The sequence below is a fragment of the Oryx dammah genome, unplaced genomic scaffold (genome assembly GCF_014754425.2).
Source record: "Oryx dammah isolate SB20612 unplaced genomic scaffold, SCBI_Odam_1.1 HiC_scaffold_5, whole genome shotgun sequence".
In the NCBI taxonomy this organism is placed as follows: domain Eukaryota; kingdom Metazoa; phylum Chordata; class Mammalia; order Artiodactyla; family Bovidae; genus Oryx; species Oryx dammah.
The window spans coordinates 104,005,724-104,033,094 of record NW_024070189.1 but is presented as its reverse complement, the minus strand read 5'-3'; the positions used below and the strand labels follow the sequence as shown (position 1 = coordinate 104,033,094).

Genomic DNA, 27,371 nt, shown 5'->3' with positions numbered 1-27,371 from the left:
CATATGGCAGAGCAGTTCTCCTGGGTTCCCTTACCTTACTGCTCTCTGTGGGGCTGGGGGGTCAAGTCAGTGTACTTTTTCCAATAAAGTCTCTTGCTTTGTCAGCATATGTGTCTCCTTGGACATATCATTTCCAAGTGTTAGACAAGAGCCCTCTTTTGGGCCCTGGAAGGGGTTTCCCTTCCTGCAACCCCTCCTTCCCCGACCCCTGACCCAGAAAAAAGTTCTCCAGAGCAGTGATCTCTGTTTTGCTCACTGAGGTAGGGCTTATCTCCAACAGGTGCTCAATATACTTGTTGGAAGACTGAAGAGAAAATAGGTTTGCTCTTGTCAGTTGTCTACTTGCCTTACTGTCATTTACAAAGATGCAGAGCTACACGATACTATCCTGGCAAAACTGCTTCCTCCAGGAAGAAGCAGGAACTCACGACCCAGCGGCCCAGGAAGCACCAGCATTAGCTCAGAATGCGTCTGGGCATAGGACAGACTCAGCCCGGCCTCTCCTGGCAGACAGTTACGAAGAACTACACTTCCCAGAATCCTTGGGTTCTGGTGTAGACTACATTTCCCAGAGGGGATAGCGATAGCCCCTGAGGGTCCCGGACCTGCGTGGGTTTTGCCGCTGGCGTGAAAGGCCTCCCGGCGTGAGGTCGACCCAAGCAGCACCTCGGACAAGTCCCTACCTGAAGCAGCTGTCTGGCCGTGTCAGTTCCGGAGCATAACACTTGCTGCCCGCGGAACCCCCGGAGGCCTGGGCGAGGTGAGCGGCGGAGTGTCGGCGGGATGCAGGAGGGAGGACCGGGCCTCGGGAGGATGCTGCGTCGGGGCGCAGGGCAGAGGCCCAGGAGGCGAGAGCGGGTTCTTCGTGGGTGCCGGCGGGCCGTGGGCGGGGCGCCACCGGCTCTGTCTTCTTGGCACCACCGCCTCCCACAGATGTGCCCTGACCGCCGCCAAGTCGAGCACTAACTCCCCATTCGCCGGGTTCTGCCCCCGCTGCTGCTTTCTCCCGACCTGTTCCCAGAGAGATACCTGCACGGCTCCTGCTGGCGTTTTAATTTGCTCCGGGCCGGCAGTGAAAGTGAAGAGTACTTCCTTCCCCTAACATCGCCACTGCCCTCCTTAGTGAAAGGCTTGTTTTGCATGAGAAGTGAGTCACTTGGTTTTCCCCAGTGGCAGAATCAGGACTGGAATCCCGGTCTTCGGTTGTCTGTGCCTCCTCCGTCAAGCCTGCTCCCCGCTTTAGGAGAGCTGATGTGCTCCCTTCCGGAAGCAGGTTTTCTAGAAAAATCTGGAAATTGTTTCCTTGACAGGAGGGGGAGGAGCTGGGTGGGAAGACTTGGATGGAGAAAAGTTGTCACGTGTACGCAGGGAGGTTAAAGCGTGTGTTCTGTAGACAGCTGTGGTTGGAATCCTGGTGCCACGCTCCCTTGGCTGTGTGGCCTGGGGTAAGTTGCTCCCACTCTGCCCTCAGTTTCCTGATCTATAAAATGGGGGGTTGACAGTGCCAACTGTGCTCAATGATTCATTTAGTGCCCGACACTTGGGTGAGGCTCAAGGAGCTGCTACTACTGCTGATAGAGTCCTAGGACCTTTTCCTCTGAGTCAGGGAGAGAGCTGGGCCTGGAACAGGATGACCCAACCCTGCTCTCTGGCGCTGTCTATTCCTAGGTCCTTCTCTGAGGGCACAAGGTATCATTCTCAGGGAATGTAAAGGTTTCAGAGCTGCTGATTCTGAGGGGTGGAAAGAGAAGGGGCTTCCTCCTGGCTCCCTTTTTCTTCTCTCAGATCTGACTTCTGGAGACTTCACCCATCCCCAAGAGAAACTGCTCAGAAAGAGGATATGGCTGCCGAACAGAGGGAAGCAAGGTCTCAGGTGAGTTCATTGCCCTCTGAAGTCTTATAGACAAATAGATTTTTCTTTTTAATCTTCAAACTGGAGTTCTCCCCCTAATACAATCTTCACCAGGATTTGGAGCCCATATCCTTTTCTCTTTGAAGAGCTGGCCCACGGAGGTGGATGGTGGATTCCATAGGGAATGTTCACTTTCAACCTTGCAATCCATATCTAGTGTTTCTCTTTTGTTTTCCTGGTAGACACTCTTTTATTCATTAATCTCAGCTCACCATGTGATTACTAATTAGGTAAGATGCCACACGTCTTATATCACTTGAGGTCAGAACAAACAAACATGGACACTTGGCAGTGTTCCTTTCTGGCCTGGCCCCTTTGCTCATTCCTGTCCCTCTCCCTACTCTTGGCCAGAATGCTTTTCTTTTTCTTTCCACCCCTGAGAATCCTCAGGCTATCTTTCCCAGGTTTTTCCCAGTCCATAGTTTTTAGTTTTTTTCCTCCCTTTTAACTTTCTGGATCATGTATCTTGCTTCTATCACTCTCTTGAAAGCTGATCTTGACCTACTATTTTCTTGTTTATGCTGTGGAAATGAAGGTGGGGCTCCCATCCAGGTTAACCATGTCAGAGGGAACATAAATGGAGAGGTCCTTTGACTTCAAGAGCAGAGAGAAGACTCTTCAGGAAGTGGCAGGGAGGATTTTGTGGGATATCAGCAGTGGAGAGTCAAGGTATACAGGGTGTACAGTTAGAAGTGGGGCTTTCAAGCTAGACAGCCAGTTTTGAACCATATCCTCTGTTGCCATTTATAGGCCTTAGGCATCTGCATCTCCCTGTGCCTCAGTTTCCTCAGCTATAGAATGAGAGTAGCAACCATGCCTGCCTCATAGGGTAGATGAGAGGATCAAGTGAAATTACAGCATGGAAATTGTTTTAATCGGGTCTGGGCACATCAAAGATGTTCAGCAGGTGGTGGTTGTGGTAGCTGAACAGTATCATTCTAGTCCACGATACCATTACTGTTGGTAGATAGAAATGACTGCAGTGTTTTTCGGACCCAGAAAATACTGTCAATTTTTACTCATTTTCATTTAACAATAATATTGATAGTTAATGTTGCTAGGGAATATCCCGAGGGCTTTACCTTTGTTCTCACTCTCATAACAGCGCAGCAGTTATTACCCCATTTTACATATGAGGGAACTGATGCTCAAAGAAGTCAAGTGACCTGAAATCAAACCCAGGTATGTCTGGCCTCTCAGTTCATGCTGGTTATTGTCCAGCCGTTCCTCTGGTGCATTTCTCAGAATGCAGAGTAGGCCCAGACCCTGTGTTACCAGAGCTCTGTGTACGTGATGTTGAAGCCATGAAATGTGGTGATTGATATTCTGAGGCAATGGCTAGGACCTGCCTTTGTATATTAGAACTGCTTGGCTTTCACATCCCATTCCAACAAAGTCAAGCTGCTCTCTTGCCCAGAATCTTCTCCGTCCCTATATGACATTTCTCCCTAACCTCACCTGCTGCATGGACTTGTATGTAAAACTCAGTGATGGGATGTTTTAGGGTCAGAGAGAGAATATACCAAGTGCTGTGTTAAAAGGAGACTAGTTATCATCCTGTCTCTGCCGTTAATAGAGTATGTGACTTGGAATCCTAACTGCCCTGGATCTTGTGTTCCTCGTCTCTAAAATAAGGATTAATGTAAATGATGTGCGGTCATATTCAGCTACACATTTTCTTTTGTTGTTCAAATTCATGCACTTTTCTTGTCTGTTAGTTTAATTGTAAATTCTTTGACAGCAAAGATCATTTCTTGTATTCCTCACCAATATTAATTTAATGCCTCATCTTACCATAAAAATATTGTGTAATTGTGGCAAAAAACTTTATAGATATATGTGCAAAATATGCACATATATATGTGTGTATGTATATATGCTTGTATATGTACATATGTGTATAGATGTGTGTATGTGTGTGCTTTTGTGTATATATTTTTTCCATGTATGCAAAAAAAAACCCCACCATCTGGAGATAATTGCTGTGAGCCATTTGTTATCTATCTCTCAGCATCATTTTCTATGTACATATTTAATTTTTTTCAAAAATGGGAACAAACTATACATACTGATACATAACCTGCTTTTTGTAGTTAACATTATCATGAATGTCTTTTTAAGTCAGCATTGTTAACTTATACCATCAGTTTTAATGATTGCATAGTACTTTATATTGACGTGATAATAGGTAACATCTGAACCTTTCATATAAGTTTGGTTCGGTTTTCAGTACATTGTGTGCAGTATTTCGGTTACTTACTAATTATTTGGTAGATTTTGAGAGGCCTTTTACAGAGTGTTACGAATGGAGCCTTAGACATGCACCTGAAATTGCAATCCCAGCACTACCACTGACCAGCTTTATGACTTTAGACAGACGTCCTCCCCTCTCTGTGAGTTCTCCTGTAAAATGAGGATAATAATAGTACCTTCTTCTCAAGGTTGTCATGAAGATAAAAGATTTACACTAAAGATTAATATAAAGCTCTAAGAATAGTACTTGGCCCGAAGAAAGCATTCAATAAATGATAGCTATTTTAATTGCCACTATTGTCCTCAGGCTTCAGAGAGCACACAGATAATGCCTTAAATTATTTCACCCAGCCTTTGTCAATGATTATTTAGGTTGTTTACATTTCTCTGCTGTTACTAACACCGTAATAAATGTCCTTGTGTGCGCATTTTTTTGCATGGTTCATTATCAAAGAAATACAGTAAATTGGAGACTTAAAGAGTATAAACATTTTAACGCTCTTAATATGTTTTATTGAATTGCCTTAAGGAAGAGTATTCTGATGAACATTCCTACTAATGGCCTTAATACCTCCACACATCTCTGTGGTTAACACAGGGCATGGTTCAGACTTCATGCTACTCAGTATATATTTGTCACAAATCACGTGTTCGTTAAACAAGTGACTTGAACCTTTCAGAACCTAGAATAATATAAAAGCGTTTCATGGTAACCTGACTACTTCCCATTGCTGCTGCCGTCACCCTGTGTGACGGGTGGTCCTGGGTGAGCTGGGATGGCTTGTCTCTACAGGTGTCAGTGACGTTCGAAGATGTGGCTGTGCTCTTTACACGGGATGAGTGGAGAAAGCTGGCCCCTTCTCAGAGAAACTTGTACCAAGATGTGATGCTGGAGAACTATAGTAACCTTGTCTCACTGGGTAAGGACATTTCCTTTGATCGGAAATTGGGATAATTCAACACCCAAATCCCTGGATAAAAGCCATGGATCATCAAAATTTCAGCTGAATTTTGCCTTAGCACTGTACAAATTGGATCTCCAAGAATAAATCTGAAAAATTTTTCCTAATAAGCATGGATGCCTTGTGCCTCATGGATGGAACAGTCTACAGAGCTGCACATTAGAAATTCCCTCATAGTTCAAGCCATTCCCACTATGATGTGTTTGCTCATTTCTAAGCAGAGAGCATCCTTCATCCCCCTTCTTTGACCCACCACTTGGCTTTCCCCGTTTTCTTTTCCAGCCAGATGAACACCATATAATCCATATTTTAAAGGGAGCTAGATAGTGTTTTCTCATTTTAAACAAGCTACCTGTTACATAATCCTTTCCATAGATACCTGTTTATAGATATTAGTCTGGACATCTCACACATTTCTCTTTCTACAGAAAGCTAATGGTACTCTATTTCAGGGCTGCGTGTTCATTGTGTTTCCCTAACATGTAACTAATTATTCCATTGTTAGGTTCTACAAGTCCCTTGCTTTTTCCCTAACCCGCTCCTGTACATCATAGGGGCATAGCTTGAGCACCCCACAGAAGCTCTTTGCATCATCTTCTCAGTTTCCACTCAGAACCAGTTACCTCTTTGTGTCAAGACTGAGTTTGTTGTTGTTTTTATTTTTTTGTCCTTTTTTTTTTTTTTTTTTGCTGTGAGCAGGACTCCCATTTTCCAAACCTGAAGTGATCTCCCTGTTGCAGCAAGGAGAAGATCCCTGGAAGGTAGAGAAAGAAAGCCCTGGAGGTTCCTCTCTAGGTGAGTGGGTGGGGAATCTCTGCAAGCAACAGTCTGGTAAATGAGTGGATGTGAGACTTGGAGATGTTGGTCAGTGGACTTTCTCCAAGTTCTCAGTCCTCAAGAAATGATGGAGAAGGAATGCTAAGGCCCCCAGTCACAAGTGTCCTCTTTTTCTCTTACAGTTACTTCACAGGTGAATCTCTCAGGATCTTTTTTCTTATTCTTTCCTGTTTCAGAGAAGGGCTACATGTTCATGTATTCATTCAGCAGACTTAGTGTATTTCAGGAACTGTAGCTGATTCATTCTGACTGAAGGCCAGCGTTATAGGAAAAGAAAGAGATGAGAAAGGAAATAGATTGGAAAGCTGGGTGGGGGCCACACTACGGTGCTTTGGTACAGTTCTTAAAGATGAGAACTGTCTATGGTTGACTGGAAATAATGTAAGAATTTTTGATAGCTCTATGTATTTGCTTATTGTTTGTGGCCGGGCGGGGTCTTTGCTGCTGTGCGGGTTGCTGTCTAGTTGCCGTGCTCGGGCTGCTCACTGCCGTGGCTTCTCTCGTTGTGGCTCCCGGGCTCCAGAGCACAGGCTCAGCCGTTTGAGGCTCACGGGCCAAGTTGCTCCTTGGCGTGTGGGATCGTCCTGGATCAGGGATTGAACCTGTGTCTCCTGCGTTGGCAGGCTGATTCTTTACCAGAGAAGCCACCAGAGAAGCCCCAAGTCAAGCATTTTAAGTTGAAGAATTATATGGTCCTTGATATTTTGGAAAGACTGGCCTGAGTCTAAGACTCTTTAAACATCCTGAGGTGGGTCCCTGTGTTTGCACGCAGCACCACAGTTAGAAAGGAGCCCTGGTGTGGGCTGAGCTCCAAGGCATGTGAGAAGCTAAAGCAAGTTACAGAGCATGATCGTAACATGTCACCATTTACGTGTAAGGAAAATTACATGGTGTTTGTCTACATGCGTGCATGTGAAAGTAGCTCAGTCGTGTCCAACTCTTTGTGACCCTGTGGATATACAATCCATGGGATTCTCCAGGCCAGAATACTGCAGTGAGTAGTCGTCCCCTTCTCCAAAGCATCTTCCCAATCCAGGGATCGAACCCACGTCTCCCACTTTGCAGGAGGATTCTTTATACCAGCGGAGCCACCAGGGAAGCCCCTGGTGTTATGCATGTTTGTCCACATGCATAATATGTGCTGAAGTGCTTAAAAAACACTCAGGGGACACTAGTTACATGTGGACTGGGATCAAGAATGGGCATGATGAAAGGGGACTTTATTTACATTTAATTTTATTAGAACTTTCACAAAATATATCCATAAAGTCCTTAATTATGTAATTTGAATTTAATAAGAATAGTCACTTTGGAGACATTGTTGGGCTTAGATTTGCAGTGAGAAAAAAATAGAGGTGGGAACCTCCTAGAGATTATTGCATAAGGTAGGCAAGACATTACCTGGAAGAAGGCATGTGTAGTGGGTTCAGGAGGAAAGAGGAGGGCCCCCTTTGTTAAGGGTATATGATGAGTTCAGTGTGGGATAGATTTCATTTGAGATGTGAACGAAATATGGGTAGAGGTCAGCAGTGGACAGTTATAGAAGGATTAGGGCTTGGAACTCAGCAGGGAGGTCAAGGGGCCATCAATGTGAGAGAAGCCTTTAAAGCCTTGAGCTGAGTAGGTGGGGGAATGGAGGAGAGGTCAGTGTTCCAGGAAACCTCAACGCTCACGACGTGGGTTAAGAAAGAAGATTCTGTGGCTGAGCCAGAGAAGCAGTCACCAGAGGAGAGAGATGGCAGAGGTGGCTGTCCTGAGAATCGGGGACTGGCAGCTGTTGAATTGGGGAGGCTGGGGCTCTGGGAGAGCCAAGTTCAAACCCTCATCCACTGCTTTCCTGTCCCATGATAAACAGCGGTGCGACCTTAGACAGAAGGACACAGGTCCTGCCCTGGCAGAGCTCAGTTGAGGGGGAGACTAAGTGCACGCAGGAGTGTGGGATGACAGATTCTGGTGGGGATCGTGGGGGAGGAGCCACGGGAACTCTGTGAGAATGTGGATCAGGAGGGGCGGTGCTTCCCAAGGAAGACCCTTAGATGTGAGACGCGTCCAGAGGGGGTGTGTGAGTCCAGAGAAAGGAAGCTGGTGTGTCAAGGTGGGAGCAGGGAGAAAGGGGGAGGGACCAGATCCCGCTGAGCTGGGAGCCCTATCACGGGACCTGGTCTGTGCCTGAGAGCTGGTCACAGCCTCTGAGGACTTGAAGTAGCCTGGCCACAGGCTCAGGCTTATATTCTGCAAGGATCAGCCTGCAACCAGTCTGGAGCCACCTGGCGTAGATGTGGTAGGACTTGTCTTAGGTTGTTGTCAGGTCCCAATGAGTCAGTGGACCCATCAAGATGTGGAATTGGGGCTCAGCAGACACTTCATGGCAAATAGATGGGGAAACAGTGGCTGACTTTATTTTTCTGGGCTCCAAAATCACTGCAGATGGTGATTGCAACCATGAAATTAAAAGACACTCCTTGGTAGGAAAGTTATGACCAACCTAGACAGCATATTAAAAAGCAGAGACATTACTTTGTCAACAAAGGTCCGTCTAGTCGAGGCTATGGTTTTTCCAGTGGTCATGTATGGATGTGAGAGTCGGACTGTAAAGAAAGCTGAGAGCCGAAGAATTGATGCTTTTGAACTGTGGTGTTGGAGAAGACTCTTGAGAGTCCCTTGGACTGCAAGGAGATCCAACCAGTCCATTCTAAAGGAGATCAGTCCTCGGTGTTCATTGGAAGGACTGATGTTGAAGCTGAAACTCCAGTACTTTGGCCACCTCATGCGAAGAGTTGACTCATTGGAAAAGACCCTGATGCTCGGAGGGATTGGGGGCAGGAGGAGAAGGGGACGACAGAGGATGAGGTGGCTGGATGGCATCACCGACTCGATGGACACGGGTTTGGGTGGACTCCGGGAGTCGGTGATGGACAGGGAGGACTGGCGTGCTGTGGTTCATGGGGTCACAAAGAGTTGGATGCGACTGAGCAACTGAAGTGAGTGAGTGAGTGAGACGAGCTATGAGGCAGGCTGTCTCGATTCCTAAGGTGCCCACATCTTTAGGAGAGTGCTTACTTCCCCATCCAAGGTGAGATCTTTTGAGGTCAGAACCACACTTGTCTCTCTTTGTAGCTGTCATTTGGGAGAAACATACTAATCTTGTGGGAACAGCTGAAGATGACCACAAAATAAGCAGAGAACTGAGTTAGTAGGGAAGCAGTAGAGAGCTAGGAGAGGCGTCAGCCCCACTGCCAGGCGTGGGCTGAGCCTGGCATGAAAGATCAGAGGGAGAGGAGGAGGAATTGTTGCCCTTCTGTTCGCCTTGACAGCCTCTGATCCATGAGGAGTCCCCCTTTCTGAGTTAGGCTTTAGTTGGATTAAATTGAACGAAAGTACAACTGTCTGGAGCTGTCCAGAGAGATTTTGGAGCCAGAAAATAAAGTCTGTCACTATTTCTATTGTTTCCCCATCTATTTGCCATGAAGTGATGGGACCAGATGCCATGATCTCAAGTTTTTTGATGCTGAGTTTTAAACCAACTTTTTCACTCTCCTCTATAACCTTCATCAAGAGGCTCTTTAGTTCCTCTTCACTTTCTGCCATGAGGGTGGTATCATCTGCATATCTGAGGTTATTGATATTTCTCCTGGCTGCACTCACAAACCTTGATTCCAGTTTGTGCTTCATCCAGCCCGGCATTATGCATTATGTACTCTGCATATGACATGGTGACAATATACAGCCTTGATATACTCCTTTCTCAATGTGAAACCAGTCTGTTGTTCCATGTCTGGTTCTAACTGTTGCTTCTTGACCTGCAAACAGGTTTCTCAGGAGGCAGGTCAGGTGGTCTGGTATTCCCATCTCTTGAAGAATTTTCCACAGTTTGTTGGGATCCACACAGTCAAAGGCTTTAACATAGTCAATGAAACACATGTTTCTCTGTAATTCTCTTGCTTTTTCTATGATCCAATAGATGTTAGCAATTTGATCTCTGGTTCCTCTGCCTCAAATAAATTTATTTGCATCATATTTTAGATTCCACATGTAAGTGATATAATGTGGTATTTGACTTTCTCTTTCTGACTTACTTGACTTAGTATGATAATCTCTAGGTCCATTCCTGTTGCTGCAAATGGCATAATTTCATTCTTTTAAATGGCCGAATAGTATTCCATTGTGTAGTGTGTATATATACCACATCTTCCTTATCCTTCCCTCTTCTGATGCACGTTTAGGTTGTTAGTATGCCTTGGCTATTGTAAATGGTGCTGCTGTGAACTTTCAGGTGTGTGTATCTGTTCGAATTACAGTTTTTTCCGGACATATGCCCAGGAGTGGGATTGTTGGATCACATGGCACCTCTGTTTTTAGTTGTTTTGAGGAACGCCCACGCTGTTTTCCGTAGTGGCAGCACCAGTCTATATTCCCACCAGCAGTATAGGAGGGCTCCCTTACCGCCACACCCTTTGCAGCATTCTCCCATCTGTTTTAATCCCCTCATCATGTGTTATTTTCTCTCAGAGTCCTTATCACTGCAAAATAGTAAGTATTTATTTATAATCTTCCCTGTCTCTGAATTATAAACTCCCTTGTGCTGGGTTGTCTGTTTCGTTTGTACCTGTTTCTCCAATACCTAAAACAGTGCCTGGTCCAAGTCAGTTTCCAGTTAACGACTGCATGAACGACTTGCCCATTATTAGACACACCCACTTTCCTCTGATTCCTTGTCCCTGCTTCTCATCTCCCCTTGTTCTTTCTCTTTTGTAACTCCTAGTCCATTTCTGTAATTTTGTCATTTCAATAATGTTATTTAAATGGTCATACAGTATGTTACATTTTAGGATTTTTCTTTTCACTCAGCATAATTCTCTGGAAAATTTTTAAAGTAGTTTCTTGTATCAGTATTTCATTCTGTTTGATTGCTGAATAGGTTTTTGTAAAGTACACATACCACAGTTATATAACCATTCACTTGTTCAAAGATATAGATTGTCTCCAGTTTCTGACAATTACAAGTTACATGGCTAAAAACATTTGTGTTCAGGTTTTTGTACAAAAGAAAATCTTCATGTCTCTGTGATAAATGCCCAGGAGTATAATTGCTGGGTCATGTTGTAGTTGCATGTTTAGGTTTTGAAGACACAACCAAATTGTTTTCCAGAGTGGCTGTTCCAATTTATATTCTACCAGCAATGCAGCAGCATATGTATGATTCAATTCCTATGTATCCTTGCCAATATTTTGTGTTGTTGCTACTTTTAGTTTAGCCATTCTGATAGGTATATACGGGGTTTCCCTGGTGGCTCAGATGGTAAAAAATCTGCCTGAAATGCAGGAGACCCAATTATACCTATAATTTAACTTACACTTTCCTAAGTTCTAATAACATTTCACATATTTTTTGTGTGCTTTTTTGATATCTGTATATCTTCTTTGTTGAAATGTCTGTTTGTATCTTTTAAACATTTTCTAATTGTATTGTTTGGTTTTTTGCTGTTGAGATTTGAGAGTTTTTTTTAATACATTCTGGATCATAGTCATTTGATGGATATGTGGTTTGCAAATATTTTCTCCTAGTCTTTAGTTTCCCCTTTCATCCTCTTCACTGTGTCTCTTGAAGAATGAGTCTTAATTTTGATGAGCTCCAGTTCATCAGTGCTCCCTTTTATGAACTGTCCTTTCATAGGCAAGTCTAAGAACCCTTTACCTATCCTTAGATCTTACAGATTTTCTTCTGTGTTTTTTTCTAAAAGTGCTGTAGTTTTACACTGAACATTTATCTCTGTGATTCTTTTGGGTTAATTTTTGTATTAGATGTAGGATTCAGTCAAGATTCATTATTTTTCCTGGTGGACAGTCAGTTGTCCCAGCATTATTTGTTGAATAAGCTGTCTTCTTTCACTCAGTTCTTTTATATCTTTGTCCAAAAGCAGTTGAGCACATTTGTGACTTTATTTCTAGGTGTTCTCTGCTGTTCCACTGATCTGTGTGTCTTTCCCTCTACCTACATCACACAGTTTTGATTACTGTAGCTATGTATAGGCTTTAATGTTGGGTAGGTTGATTATTCCTAGTTTATTCTTCCTTTTCAAAGTTGCTTTAGGTATTCTAGTTTCTTTGCTTTTCCATGTAAATTTTAGAATAATCTTATTTATATCTACATGCAGAGATATTTTAGTAAACCAAGTAAATTTCGAGACAATTGAGGTCTTTACTAGGCTGAATCTTCCACTCCATGAATATGGTATATCTAGATGATACCACCCTTATGGCAGAAAGTGAAGGGGAACTAAAAAGCCTCTTGATGAAAGTGAAAGAGGAGAGTGAAAAAGTTGGCTTAAAGCTCAACATTCAGAAAACGAAGATCATGGCATCTGGTCCCATCACTTCATGGGAAATAGATGGGGAAACAGTGGAAACAGTGTCAGACTTTATTTGGGGGGACTCCGAAATCACTGCAGATGGTGATTGCAGCCAGGAAATTAAAAGACGCTTACTCCTTAGAAGGAAAGTTATGACCAACCTAGACAGCATATTCAAAAGCAGAGACATTACTTTGCCAACAAAAGTCCATCTAGTCAAGGCTATGGTTTTTCCAATAGTCACGTATAGATGTGAGAGTTGGACTGTGAAGAAAGCTGAGTGCCGAAGAATTGATGCTTTTGAACTGCGGTGTTGGAGAAGACTCTTGAGAGTCCCTTGGACTGCAAGGAGATCCAACCAGTCCATTCTAAAGGAGATCAGCCCTGGGTGTTCTTTGGAAGGAATGATGCTAAAGCTGAAACTCCAGTACTTTGGCCAGACTCATGCGAAGAGTTTACTCATTGGAAAAGACTCTGATGCTGGGAGGGATTGGGGGCAGGAGGAGAAGGGGACGACAAAGGATGAGATGGCTGGATGGCATCACCGACTCGATGGACGTGAGTTTGAGTGAACTCCGGAAGTTGCTGACGGACAGGGAAGCCTGGCGTGCTGCAGTTCATGGGGTCGCTAAGGGTCGGACACGACTGAGCGACTGAACTGAACTGAACTGAACTGAACTGAACCGTGTATTTAGTTCTATTTTGTTTTTGGTTTTGGCCATGCTACATGATTTGTGAGACCTTAGTTCCCCGACCAGAGATTGACCCTGGCCCTTGGGCCCTCAGCAGTGAAAGTGCTGAGTCCTAACCACAGACCCACCATGGAATTCCCCATTTAGCCCTTATTTAATTTCTTTCATCAATGTTTCATAGTTTTCATAATACAAGTCTTGTATATATTTTGTTACATTTACACTTAAGTGTTTTTGAGTAATTATAAATGGTACTATAAATATAAGTTCAGTGCCCATGTGTCCATAGTATGTAGATATAGTACTGATTTTTGTATGTTTGTCTTTATCCTGTGACCTTCCTAAATGTCTTAAAGTTTTAGAAAATGTTTTGTGGATTCCGAGGAATTTTCTTTGTACTGTTATCTACAAATAGGGATAGTTTTATTTCTTCCTTTCCAATTTGTATACCTTTTATTTCATTTTTTTACCATGTTGTACTAAGTAGACTTTCAGTACTATTCTGATTATGAGTGGTGAGAGCAGACATGGTTGCCTTGTTCCACATCTTAGGTATAAAGCATTCAGCCTTTCACCATTAAGTATAACGATGTGTGTGCTTAGTCACTCAGTCATATCTGACTCTTTGTGAACCTATGAACTGTAGCCTATCCAGTTCATCTGTCCATGGAACTGTCTAGGCTAGAATACTGGAGTAGGTTGCCATTTCCTTCTCCAAGGGATCTTCCTGACCCAGAGATAGAACCCACATCTCTTCCATCTCCTGCATTGGCAGATTCTTTACCACTGAGCTACTGGGGAAGCCCAAGTGTAACGTTAGCACTCGGTTGTTGTGGATGCTCTTTATCAGGTTAAGATATTTTTCTGGGAAGGGAAATGACCTTCACTTCACCAGATTACAAATTACATTTATAATCTAATAACTAGAAAAGATTTAAGAGTTCACCAACCAAGGTAGATGAACCTTGTTTCCTGACTTAAAAAATTTATGAGACAATTCATTTCAGTTGCTCAGTCATGTCCGACTCTTCGCAGCCCCATGGACTGCAGCACACCAGGCCTCCCTGTCCATCACCATCTCCCGGAGTTCACTCAAACTTAACGTCCATCAAGTCGGTAATGCCATCCAGCCATCTCATCCTCTGTCGTCCCTTTCTCCTCCTACCCCCAATCCTTCCCAACATCAGAGTCTTTTCCAATGAGTAAACTCTTTGCATGAGGTAGCCAAAGTACTGGAGTTTCAGCTTTAGCATCATTCCTTCCAAAGAAATCCCAGGGCTGATCTCCTTTAGGATGGACTGGTTGGATCTCCTTGCAGTCCAGGGGACTCTCAAAAGTCTTCTCCAACACCACAGTTCAAAAGCATCAATTCTTCGGCACTCAGCTTTCTTCACAGTCCAACTCTCACATCCATACATGACCACAGGAAAAACCATAGCCTTGACTAGACGGACCTTTGTTGACAAAGTAATGTCTCTGCTTTTGAATATGCTGTCTAGGTTGGTCATAACTTTCCTTCTAAGGAGTAAGCGTCTTTTAATTTCATGGCTGCAGTCACCATCTGCAGTGATTTTGGAGCCCCCCAAAATAAAGTCTGACACTGTTTCCACTGTTTCCCCGTCTATTTGCCATGAAGTGATGGGACAGGATGCCATGATCTTAGTTTTCTGAATGTTGAGCTTTAAGCCAACTTTTTCACTCTCCTCTTTCACTTTCATCAAGAGGCTCTTTAGTTCTTCGCTTTCTGCCATAAGGGTGGTGTCATCTGCATATCTGAGGTTATTGATATTTCTCCCGGCAATCTGGATTCCAGCTTTTGCTTCATCCAGCCCAGCGTTTCTCATGATGTACTCTGCATATAAGTTTTTTTTTCATATTTTATTTTATTATTATTATTATTTTACTTTACAATATTGTATTGGTTTTGCCATATATCATATAAGTTAAATAAGCAGAGTGACATTATACAGCCTTGACGTACTCCTTTTCCTATTTGGAACTAGTCTGTTGTTCCATGTCCAGTTCTAACTGTTGCTTCCTGACCTGCATACAGATTTCTCAAGAGGCAGGTCAGGTGGTCTGGTATTCCCATCTCTTTCAGAATTTTCCACAGTTTGTTGTAATCCACACAGTCAAAGGCTTTCACACAGGGAAATTCAAATGCTGCCTGTATATAAGATGCTACTAGTAAATAGTGTTAATTTCATTGGCTGTGAAATGTTTTGCTTTTTGTTGCCTTTTTTTTAATGCCCTTTGAGAAATGTGTTTGGAAATATTTTCAGATGAGATGATATGTTTGGGATTTGCTTTAGTCCATCTGATGGAAGAGGAGTGAAGCTTATACATGAAGTGTTGGTGGTTTTTGAAGCATTGTACAATACTCTTTACTTTCATATATATTGAAATTTTTCCATAATAAAAAGTTTTTTAAATTGACATTGCCAAAAACATTGTCTAGACCAGCATTTCTTTTTTCAGTAAGACAAAGGGTGTTCACAAATGTGCAGTACTACACCCATGTATAATTATACTGTTATGTATAATTCCCAGCATACCGATTTTAATTCTCTCAGTCTCTGGTTCGCAAGAAGCCTTGTGAAAGTGCCAATTAAAATCACATTTTCGTTAAGATATAACTTTGAATCTGACTGATGATTGGATAAATCAGGGGAATGCTTTAGAAAATAAGGCCAAAAACCTATTTTGGGTTAAAAAAAAAAAAGATACTGATTCTGCCTTCAACTCTCATGCTTATCCCTTCATATAATATTGGGGAAAGTTTTGTTAAATCTCCTGCCAACCCAGAATCCTCTCCAAAAGACAGAAAACACTGTCACTATTGAATAAGAATTAAACTAGATTGCATAGGTAACCTGCTGATGAGATCACACAAACAAACAAAAAAAAAACCACCCTTTTTTAATGTAGCTGAGAATTACATATTCTTGAGAATACATGTTCTTGAGGTTAGTTGTCATTTGTCTTCATCCTGGTGGCTCAGAGGGTAAAATATCTGCCTGTAGTGTGGGAGACCCGGGTTTGATCCCTGGGTTAAGAAGATCCCTGGAGAAGGGAATGGCGACTCACTCCAGTAATTTTGCCTGGAAAATTCCATGGACAAAGGAGCCTGGCAGGCTACAGTCCATGGGTCACAGAGAGTCGACATGACTGAGCGACTAACACTTTCACTTTCAAGAGGACTGACGCCAACACAGCTATACATTTTTTTGTATTTATCCTAAATTCACCAGGCAGTTGGGCTATATGTCCTAGTGATAAGAAGACTTCTAGTATCCTATGATGAGCAGATAGTGCCAGTTTGGAACTAAGCACTAGGCTAAACTTTCACAAGGACAGGAAGATAGTATCACTATGTTTCTTGATGTTTATATGTCAAAGAGATGGCTCCCAAGCTCTCAAGAATTTTTAGTGCTGGTTTGTAATGCTAACAGAGGCTTCACAAGTTTAAATACGTATCAAAGGCACAGAGAAATGATTTATGAATAAAAGTTTTCTCAAATAATACGCTAAGAAAAAGGGTGGGAAAGCACATATCTCCATTTTGACAAAAGGGAAAATCCAGTTTTTAAATTTCCACTAGCAAACTACTAATCCCCTAAAATCCTGGGAAACTGTAACTATTGCCTGAACATCTCTCCTGCCTGTATTTGCAACTGTCTAAGGATAGTTTGGATACTATTTAAAGCGCACATTTGCTTCTGTTTCTATCTTTTGTTTTCGTTCTAGAAGTGATCACATATTGCATTGATTGCACGTTGAATTAATTTGTTTCTCATGTTAAACTAGGCTCCTGGAAAAAACAAAACATTTCTTTTCATTACTGGATCCCTAGTGTCTTACAGAGCAGGAGTCCCGGTAGCAGGAGGTGAGTGGTAAGCTTCATGACAGGAGGTGAGCAGCAGGAGAGCAAGGGAAGTTTCGTCTGTATTTATAGCACCTCCCCGTCGCTAGCATTTACCATCTGAGCTCTTAACTCCTGTCAGATCAGCTGTGGCATTAGATTCTCGTAATAGTGTGAATGCTACTGTGAACTGTACGTGCGATGGATCTAGACTGCTCACTCTTTATGAGAATCTAATGCTTGATCTGATGTGGAACTGAGGTGTTGATGCTTTTGCTGGGGCGGGGCGGGTGCAAATACAGATTATCCTTAGCAGAGCGGTTTGACTGCACAGAGACCATAATAAATGAATTGCTTGAAGACTGATATCAAAACCCTATCAGTGAGTGGCAGGTGACAGGTAAGATGTATCTGGTGGCAGGCTTTATAGTGGCAAGTGAGTTGATGAATTGTACAGCTGCATCTAGTGGTGGGCTTTAAATCAGAATCTTACACTTATTTTAATCCACCCATTGCCTGTCCATTATTTTATTTATCACTTCTATCCACATCTCTTTCCCTTATTGCACACTTGTCTCAGTCACATTTTTGATAAACGCACAAAGTAACCCTTGCCAAATGAGTAAAAAACAAACATCACTGAAGAGCTTCTTTGAAAAGGGGGAAAGACACAATGAGACAGCAGAAGACTCTAAGACTGCCAACAAAAATAAAGCTGCATTTAAAAGAAAATTGGGCTTCCTTGGTGGTCCAGTGGTTAAGAATTCACCTTACAATGCAGGGGACACTGGTTTGATCCCTGGTCCAGGATGATCCCACATGCTGCAGGGCAACTAAACATTTGCGCCACAACTGCTGAGCCTGTGCTCCGGAACCCAAGAGCTTCAACTGCCGAAGCCCTTGCATTATAGAGCCAGTGCTCTACAACAAGAGAAGCCGCCGCAATGAGAAGCCTGCAGTCTCCACAACTAGAGAAAGCCTGCGCACAGCAACGAAGACCCAGCAGCCAAAAGTAAAAATAAATAATAAAAGCTAAACAGAATACCAGGAGTCCAACTTAAATTACAGGTTTATTGAAACAGGTGATTCACATTCTCTAAGCCCACTTTGTATAATATGTGGTGACTGGCTATCCAACAAAGTTTCGAAACCTTCGAAACTGCTTTACCGCAGGAAGACCAAGCACCCTGCAATAAAATGCAAGTCTCTGGAGTTTTTCAAAGGGGGAAAAAAGAAAGTGAATATGAAGAACAGAAGCAGTTACTGAAGGCCACCACTTCATCAAATGTGTCTGCACTGAGCATCATTCTTAGGGCTAACTGCATTGCTAAAGGTAAGAAGTCCCTTACTGTTGGTGAAGAGTTGATCCTGTCTGCTGCTAAAGTTCATTTGTAATGAACTTTAGGAGAGGCTGCAGTTCAAAAGGTGGCATGTGTTCCTCTTTCAGCTAGCACTGTAACTAGACAAATGGATGAAACAGCAGAGGATATTGAGGCACAGTTGTTAGGATTAATGAGTCACTGTGGTACGCAGTCCAGGTTGATGAGTCTACCGATGTTGAAAACAGGACAACAGTGCCTGTTTTTGTGCAACCTATTTTTCAGGAGGATATGCAAGGGGATATGTTATGTGCACTTTTGTTGGCAACCAACATCACAGCTGCAGAACTATTCAAGAATGATTTCATATCAGGAAAGCGGAATTGGTCATTTTGTGTCTGTATATGCATGGACAGAGTGGCTGCCATGACTGAGCTCTTAACTCCTGTCAGATAAGCAGTGGCATTAGATTCTTATAATAATGTGAATGCTACTGTGAACTGTTCATGCAAGGGATTTGGGTTACTCACTCTTTATGAGAATCTAATGCTTGATCTGGTGTGGAACTGAGGTGTTGATGCTGTTGCTGGGGCTGGGGGGGTGGGGTGCGAATACAGATTATCCTTAGCAGAAAGGTTGACTGCACAGAGACCATAGTAATGTCTTTAGACCATTATTAGATGGTCAGAAAGCCACTAGATGGCTTTCTAGTTTCATTAAGTTCAGTTCAGCTGGTCAGTCATGTCTGCCTCTTTGCAACCCCATGGACTGCAGCACGCCAGGCCTCCCTGTCCATCACCAACTCCCAGAGCTTGTTCAAACTCATGTTCATTGAGTCAGTGATGCCATCTAACCATCTCATCCTCTGTCGTCCCCTTCTCTTCCTTCCTTCAGTTTTTCCCAACATCAGGGTCTTTTCCAATAAGTCAGTTCTTCACATCAGGTGGCCAAAGCATTGGAGTTTCAGGTTCAGCATCAGTCCTTCCAAAGAATATTCAAGACTGATTTTCTTTAGGATTGACTGGTTGGATCTCCTTGCAATCCAAGGGACTCTCAAGAGTCTTCTCCAACACCACAATTCAAAAGCTTCAATTATTCAGCACTCAGCTTTCTTTATAGTCCCAACTGTCACATCCATACATGACTACTGGAAAATCCATAGCTTTGACTAGACGGACCTTTGTTGGCAAAGTATTGTACTTGCGTCAAAGAGGTCACTTCTGAATGTGAGTCTACTCACTGTGTTATCCGTAGAGAAATGCTGGCTAGCTGGAAAATGTCACCTTAACAACGTTTTGCAGAATGTGATTAAAATTATCAACCACATTAAAGTACATGCCCTTAACTCATGTCTGTTTGCACATCTCTGTGAGATGGATACGGACCATGCATGTCTTCTCTTATACACAGAAGTGAGATGCTTTCTAAAGCTGGATCACTGGCCAGTTTTTGAGTTATGAGAGACATTCCAGAGTCCTTAATTGAGTGACATATTCAACCTGCTCAACAGACTCCATATGTCAGTTTAGGGGAGAATGACAGTGTGTTTAGGTTGGCATGTAAAGTGGCTACATTCAAAGCCAAACTGGAATGATGGGGGTGGCAAGTGAACATTGGAATTTTTGATGTTTCAAGCATTAGCAGAGATTTTGAAAGAGACTGAGTCAAAGCTTTCTTTCTCCTACCTGGTGCATGATCACCAATGTAATTCAGAAGGGTTCTAGTTTCTCCATATCCTTGCCAACATTTGTTACTTTCCATCTCTCTATATATATAATTAAAACACACACATATATGTTTGTTAACCATAATAACAAATGTGAAGTAGAATATTGTGGTTTGGATTTTTATTTCCTAACATTGAGCATCTTTTCATGTGCTTATTAGAGTCCACTGGTATACCTTCTATAGAGAAATGTCTGTTCAAGTCCTTTGCCCATTTTTGAATTAAATTGTTTTTTTCTTATTGTTGAGTTATAGGAATACTTAATATATTTTGAATATTAACCCTTTATCAGATATATAATTAGAAAATATTTTTCCTAGTCTTACGTTTGTATTCTGCTAATGTCTTCTTTGATGTACAGAAGCTTTTATTTGTTTATTTTGGCCACACTGGTCAGCTTGTGGAGTCTTAGTTCCCCAACCAGGGATTGAACCCAGACCCCAATAGTGAGAGTGCCAAGTCCTAACCACTGGACTGCCAGGAATTCACCCAGAAGCTTTTAATTTTGATGAAGTACAATTGTTTGTCTATTTTTTGTTTTGTTTCCTGTGTTTTGGGTATTCTATTCTAGAAATCAATGGTAAATCCTAAGTCATGAGGCTTTTGCCCTATGTTTTCTTCTATTTTATAGTTTTAGGTCTTACATTTAAGTCATATATTCATTTTGAGTTAAATTTTGTGTATGGTGTTACTCACATGAAGGGTCTAACTTTTTTTTTTTTTTTTTTGGCACGTGTATATCCAGTTTTCCCAGCACTATTTGTTGAAAAGACTATCTTTTCAACAAACAGTCTTGGCACCCTTGTCAAAAATCATTAGCCCTTATATGTGAAGGTTTGTTTTCAGTCTTCCTGTTCTGTTCCATTGATCTGTGTTACCTTTATGCCAGTACCACGATGCTGCCATACTGTAACTTTGTGTAAGTTTTGAAATCGAGAAGTATTCCTACTTTGTTCTTCTTTTTCAAAATTATTTGACTTCTCAGGGTCTCTTGAGATTTCATATAAATTTTAGCATGAGTTTTTCTATTTCTGCCCAAAAATGGCATTGGAATTTTGATAGGACTTGCATTTAATCTCTAGATCACTTTGGGTAGTATTGACATCAGTATTAAATCTTATAATCTATAAATACTTGATGTTTTTCCATTTACCTTTGTCTTCTTTATACAGTGTTTGTAGTTTCCAGTGTATAAATCTTTTACTTCCTTTCAGTTAATTCCTAAGTATTTTATTCTTTTTGATGCTATAGTAAATGAAATCCTTTTTTCTATTTCTGTTTTGACTTGTTCATTGTTAGAATATAAAAACACAACTGATTTTGTATAGATGTTTTTATCCTGCCACTTTGCTGAGTTTGTGTATTCTATCAGTTTTTTGTTGAATCTTTAGATTTTCTGAATATAAGATCATGTCATCTATTGCAAACTATTATATAGAGTAGACAAACAACAAAGTCCTACTGTATAACACAAGGAACTATATTCAATATCCTGTGGTAAACCATAAGTAATGGAAAAGAATATGAAAAAGAGTGTATATGTTGGGTTGGCCAAAAAGGTCATTTGGATTTTTCCATAAGATGTTATAGAAACATTTGAACGAGCTTTTTGGTCAACCCAATATATGTATTTGCTATGTGCTTAGTTGCTCAGTTGTGTCTGACTCTTTGCGATCCCAGGCTCCTCTGTCCATGGGAATTCTCCAGGCAAGAATACTGCAGTGGGTTGCCATGCCCTCCTCCAGGGGATTTTCCCAACCCAGGGATTGAACCTAGGTCTCCTGCATTATAGACAGATTCTTTACCATCTGATAACTGAAGTACTGTGGTATAGCAGAAATTAACACACCATTATATGTCAACTGTACTTCAATAAAATAAATTTTAAAAAAGAGCATGTCATCTGTGACTAAGATCATTTTACCTCTTCCTTTCCAGTTTAGATACTCTTTATTTTTCTTGCCTGATTGTTCTGGCTAGAAATTCTAATACTGGGTTGAAGTGTTAAAAATGGGCATCCTTATCTCGTTCCTGATCTCAGAGGAAAAGATCATGGTCTTTTGCCATTGAATATGATGTTAATTGTGGGTTCAAGGATAGTGTTTATTGTGTTGGGGCAATTTCCCTCTAGTCCCAATTTTGTTCTTTTTTTTTTAATCATGAAAAAGTGTTGAATTTTGAATTTTGTTAGGTACATTTTTCTATATCACTTGAGATGATTGTGTGGTTTTGTGTCTTCATTCTGTTAATGTGATGTGTTGCTTTAGTTGGTTTTCATAAGTTAAATCATTCTTGTATGCCAGGGATAAATTTCATTTGGTTATGATGTATAATCATTTTGATGTGCTGAATTCTCTTTGCAAATACTTTATTGAGGATTTTAAAATCAATATATGTAACAAATATTGATCTTTAGCTTTCTTTTCTTCTAGGGTTTTTGTCTGGTTTTATTATCAGGGCAATGATGGCTTCATAGAATAAGTTAGAAAGTATTGCTGCCTCCTTTGGTTTTTTGGAAGCATTTCAGAAGGAGGGGTGTTAGATCTTTAATGTTTGGTAGGCAGTAAAGCCATGTGAGAGTTGGACTGTGAGAAGGCTGAGCGCCAAAGAATTGATGCTTTTGAACTGTGGTGTTGGAGAAGACTCTTGAGAGTCCCTTGGACTCCCTCCATTCTGAAGGAGATCAGCCCTGGGATTTCTTTGGAAGAAATGATGCTAAAGCTGAAACTCCAGTACTTTGGCCACCTCATGCGAAGAGTTGACTCGTTGGAAAAGACTCTGATGCTGGGACGGATTGGGGGCAGGAGAAGGGGACCACAGAGGATGAGATGGCTGGATGGCATCACTGACTTGATGGACGTGAGTCTGAGTGAACTCCGGGAGTTGGTGATGGACAGGGAGGCCTGGCATGCTGCGATTCATGGGGTCGCAAAGAGACATGACTGAGCAACTGAACTGAACTGAAAGCCATCTGGTACAGAGCTGTTTTTTATAATTATTATTGGGAGGTTTTGATTATTGGCTCAGTTGCTTTTCTAGATATATATCTGTTCAGATTTTCTACTTCATAATTCAGTTTGGGTAGGTTTTGTGTTTCTATGAATTTGCCCATATTTTCTAGGCTATCCAGTTTTTTGCCATACAATTATCCATAGTTTTTCCTTATAATCCTTTTTATTTTAATCTGTAGTAATGTCATCACTCACATTTCTGATTTTACTAATTGTGTCTTTTCCCTTTTATTCTTAGTCTCACTAAAGGCTTATTAAAAATCTAGGTCTTTTCAGATTACTGATTTGGATTTGTTGATTTTTCTCTATTGTTTTCCTATTTTATGTTATTAGGCTTTTGCCTTTGTTATTTCCTTCCTTCTGCTAGCTTTGGGTTGAGTTTGTTTTTTCTGGTTCCTTAAGTAGTAAATTATGTTTTTAAGTGCTTTAAATTTTCTTCCTAACACTGTTTTCACTACACCCCATAAGTTTTAGTAAGTTGTGTTTCCATTTTCATTCATATATAAGTATTTTCTAATTTCTCCCTGATTATACGTGGTATAAAGGGGGGAAAGATTAACCTGCTCTCTCCTCTTGCAAGAAATTAACAGAAAGTAAAAAATAAAAATTTAATTTTTACTTTTATTATAGAAAAGTTTAAACATATATGAAAGTAGAGAAAATAGTATAAGGAATTCCTGTGTATCTATCACCCAGTTTCAACATTTATTAACTTACTGTTATTTTTATTTCATCCATACCATTGGTTCGCTACCAGAGGTGATTTTATCATTTCAGTGCTTCAGTGTCTAGAAATATTTTTGATTGTCACAACTTGAGAGAGGGTAAGAATGGTGAAAAGAGTAGGTACTATTGCACAAGCGATCACTGAAAAACAAAGAATTATCCAGCATAAAATGTCAGCTGAAGTTGAGAAATCCTGCAGGATTTAAAATATCTATCTATCTATCTATATACACACATACACATGTGCAACTTAATATCTTTACATTTTTATATTTATTTTTTTATCCATGAATAGGAGAGGTTTTGCTGTTGGTTCAGGTATACTTTAATGTCATTCAAGACTGTTTTAAATTTTTCCTCATATAAGTTTTTCATATTTCTTGTGAATTTATTTCCCTCAATTTTTGTATAAATGATTATTGATTTTAGTATGTTAATTTTATATCCTGCTATGTCACTGATCAAGTTTTATCATTGATTCTCTGAGGTTTAATTTTAGATGTAGCATTAATAGCATCAGCAAATAGAAGTAGTTTAATTTTCTCTTTAGTCATCCTCTGCCTCTTTATACACAAAGCCAAAGGCTTTGCTTGTGTGCTTGTACTGGTTAATACATCTAGTATAATGTTGAATAGAAATGAAGGTAGTTGGTATCCTTGCCTTGTTCTTGATCGTGGTGGAAATGTCTCTAGAGTTTCTTTATTAAATGAGATACTGATTTTAGGACTAAAGTATATTTACTTTACCTTGTTGAGGAAGTATCTCTCAATTCCTGTTTTCTTATATGTGTTTATTATTAATGGTGCTGCATTTTTAAAGGCTTTCTCATTTTCTCTAGATATACTCATTTTTTTCCCTTAAATACATATTATGGGATACTATGGTAAGTGGTATAATAAGGGGAATAGATTGTTTGGGCTCAGAGTCAGGAAAGGGTGACAGACGAGCCAACATTGGAACTGAATCTGAAGGCTACAGAGAAGTTTGACATGTAGAAAAAGTAGGGAATATATTCAAGATTAGAAATAATTACAGAAATGAGAATGATGTCATGGAGATAATTTATGAGCCTGTCATATGCTTCGGGTGCTAGACTGCATTTCCCAGTTCATATTTCTCTTCTGATCCCTTCTCTCCATTCTCCTGGTCATGTGTATGTGCACACCTTCTTTAAATGAGGATCCCTTATTTTATTCATCCTAGTACACCATCTCTCATTGATTATTGTTTTATATACACAGTGTTCCTTCCTATGTTTTCCCCTTCCTAGTGCTTTTTTAATCCATAAAGCCAGGCTTTATTTAGATATCATTAATATTTATTCCTTCTATACATTTAGTCTCAGCTAATCGTGTGAATCATCGGCACTTCCTTTTTTTATTTTTTTTCAGAATGTAAGAGCAGTCCTAAAACCACAAAGGCAACTCAAACTCAAGACTCATCATTTTCGGGGCTAATAAGGAAAACACTCAAAAAGGATGAACCATGGAATTTCATATCAGAAAACCCCTGCATATATGAAGACAGAATAAAGAAACAGAAGGACAAAAGTGAAAGTTTACAAATAATTTCAGTCACCCATACAAAAATCCTCACTGTAGAAAGAAGCCATAAAAATAATGACTTCGGCCAAAATTTCAGCCTGAAATCAGTGTTTGTTAAGCAACAGAGGGTTGCTAGAGAAAAAACACCCTCAAAATATGAAATACAAAGAAATAGCTTCAGGCAGGATTCAAATGTACTTAACCAATCGAAAATAAAGACAGCAGAAAAACGCCATAAATGTAACATATGTGAAAAAGCCTTCATTCACAAGTCATCCCTTCGTAAACATCAGAAAAACCATACTGGAGAGAAATTATTTCAATGTGATGAATGTTTGAAAGCCTTCAACCAAAGCTCAGCTCTTATTCAACATCAAAGAACTCATACTGGAGAGAAACCGTATATATGTAAAGAGTGTGGGAAAGCCTTCAGCCATAGTGCATCCCTTTATAAACACGTAAAAATACATACTGTGGAAAAATCCTACAAATGTAAAGAATGTGGTAAGTCCTTTGGCAGAAGGTCTGCCCTTTTTATACATCAAAAAATTCATGCTCAAGACAATCCCCACAAATATAACCCAGGAAGGAAGGCATCCACTTGCAACCTACCTGGATGTCAGAGAATTCATCCGAGAAAGAAGACCTATTTATGTAACGAATGTGGCAACACCTTTAAGTCTAGTTCATCCCTTCGTTACCACCAGAGAATTCACACAGGAGAGAAACCTTTTAAATGTGGTGAATGTGGGAGAGCCTTCAGTCAGAGTGCATCTCTTATTCAACATGAAAGAATTCACACTGGAGAAAAGCCTTACAGATGTAATGAATGTGAAAAGGGTTTCACTTCTATTTCACGGCTTAATAGACATCGAATAATTCATACTGGGGAGAAACTGTATAATTGTAATGAGTGTGGTAAAGCCTTAAGTTCCCACTCGACACTCATTATTCATCAGCGAATTCATACTGGAGAGAAACCATGTAAATGCAAAGTGTGTGGGAAAGCCTTCAGACAAAGTTCTGCTCTCATTCAACATCAGCGGATGCACACTGGAGAAAGACCCTATAAATGTAATGAGTGTGGGAAAACCTTCAGGTGTAACTCGTCCCTTAGCAATCATCACAGAATTCACACAGGAGAGAAACCGTATCGATGTCTGGAATGTGGGATATCTTTTGGGCAAAGCGCAGCTCTTCTTCAACATCAAAGGATTCATACAGGAGAAAAACCCTTTGTGTGCGTTACATGTGGGAAAACTTTTAGGCAGAGCTCATCACTCATTGCACATCAAAGAATTCATACTGGAGAGAAACCCTATGAGTGTAATGCATGTGGGAAACTCTTCAGCCAGAGGTCGTCCCTTACGAACCACTATAAAATTCACATTGAAGAGGACCCCTTCAAAGTAGATTTGCATGTGTGAAACCCTGAAACCAAAGGTCATGAGAATAAAGTTGGTCCCACATATCTGTGGGTTCCACATCCACTGGTTCAAATAACTGCAAATTTAAAATTAAAAAAAAAATTTTTTTCAGAAATATCCAAAAAACAAAATTTGAATTTGCCACACACTGGCAACTATTTTCATAAGCATTTGCACTGTATTGGGTATTTCAAGTAATATAGAGATGATTTAAAGTTTATGAAAGGATGTGCATAGGTTACATGCAAATTCTATGCCATTTTACATAAAAGACTTGATCATCCTCAGATTTTGGTATCTGTGGGGGGGTCCTGGAATCAGTCCACTACAGATAGTATGGGACAACTGTATACACACTTGAGAATGACTTAGTAAATGTAATGAATATGATAAAACTTCAATTTTAATTTAGTCATTATCAGTTATTTAATTTTAAGGAAAAGCTTTGACTGTGTAATAAATATGTGGAATACTTTAATACCTGTTAGTCACTTTTTAAAATATCTTGAGACAAATAAATCACAATTGAAAATACTGATTTTGGCCATTTGTAAGATAAATGTGAGGTTTTTCTGTCTCTTTATACAGTGTTATACACTATATGCAACATGTAAACAGAAAAAAATCTGGGTGTAAAGGTGCTGGATTTCTCATTAGAAAGACACCAATTGCATAAGCTTAATACCATGTCTCTTAACAACTAACATTTTAATACCAAACAAAATCTTAAAATATATGCATTTTTAGAGC

At 40.6% G+C, this 27,371-nt stretch overlaps 1 protein-coding gene across 3 annotated transcripts; it reads left to right on the top strand.

Moving 5' to 3' along the window:
• Positions 1-552: 552 nt before the first annotated feature.
• LOC120864313 (zinc finger protein 354B) lies at positions 553-27,159 on the top strand. Of its 3 annotated transcripts, none has more exons than XM_040241300.1 (5): positions 553-760; positions 1,786-1,873; positions 4,959-5,085; positions 5,827-5,922; positions 25,042-27,159. In XM_040241300.1, exons 2-5 carry the CDS (start codon positions 1,841-1,843, stop codon positions 26,619-26,621), a joined length of 1,836 nt encoding a protein of 611 aa, XP_040097234.1. In that variant the 5' UTR covers positions 553-760; positions 1,786-1,840; the 3' UTR covers positions 26,622-27,159. The 3 variants fall into 3 exon arrangements, with proteins under 3 accessions (XP_040097234.1, XP_040097235.1, XP_040097236.1); XM_040241301.1 differs by lacking the exon at positions 553-760 and adding an exon at positions 796-1,445; XM_040241302.1 differs by lacking the exons at positions 553-760; positions 1,786-1,873; positions 4,959-5,085; positions 5,827-5,922 and adding an exon at positions 17,966-18,201.
• Positions 27,160-27,371: the final 212 nt, after the last annotated feature.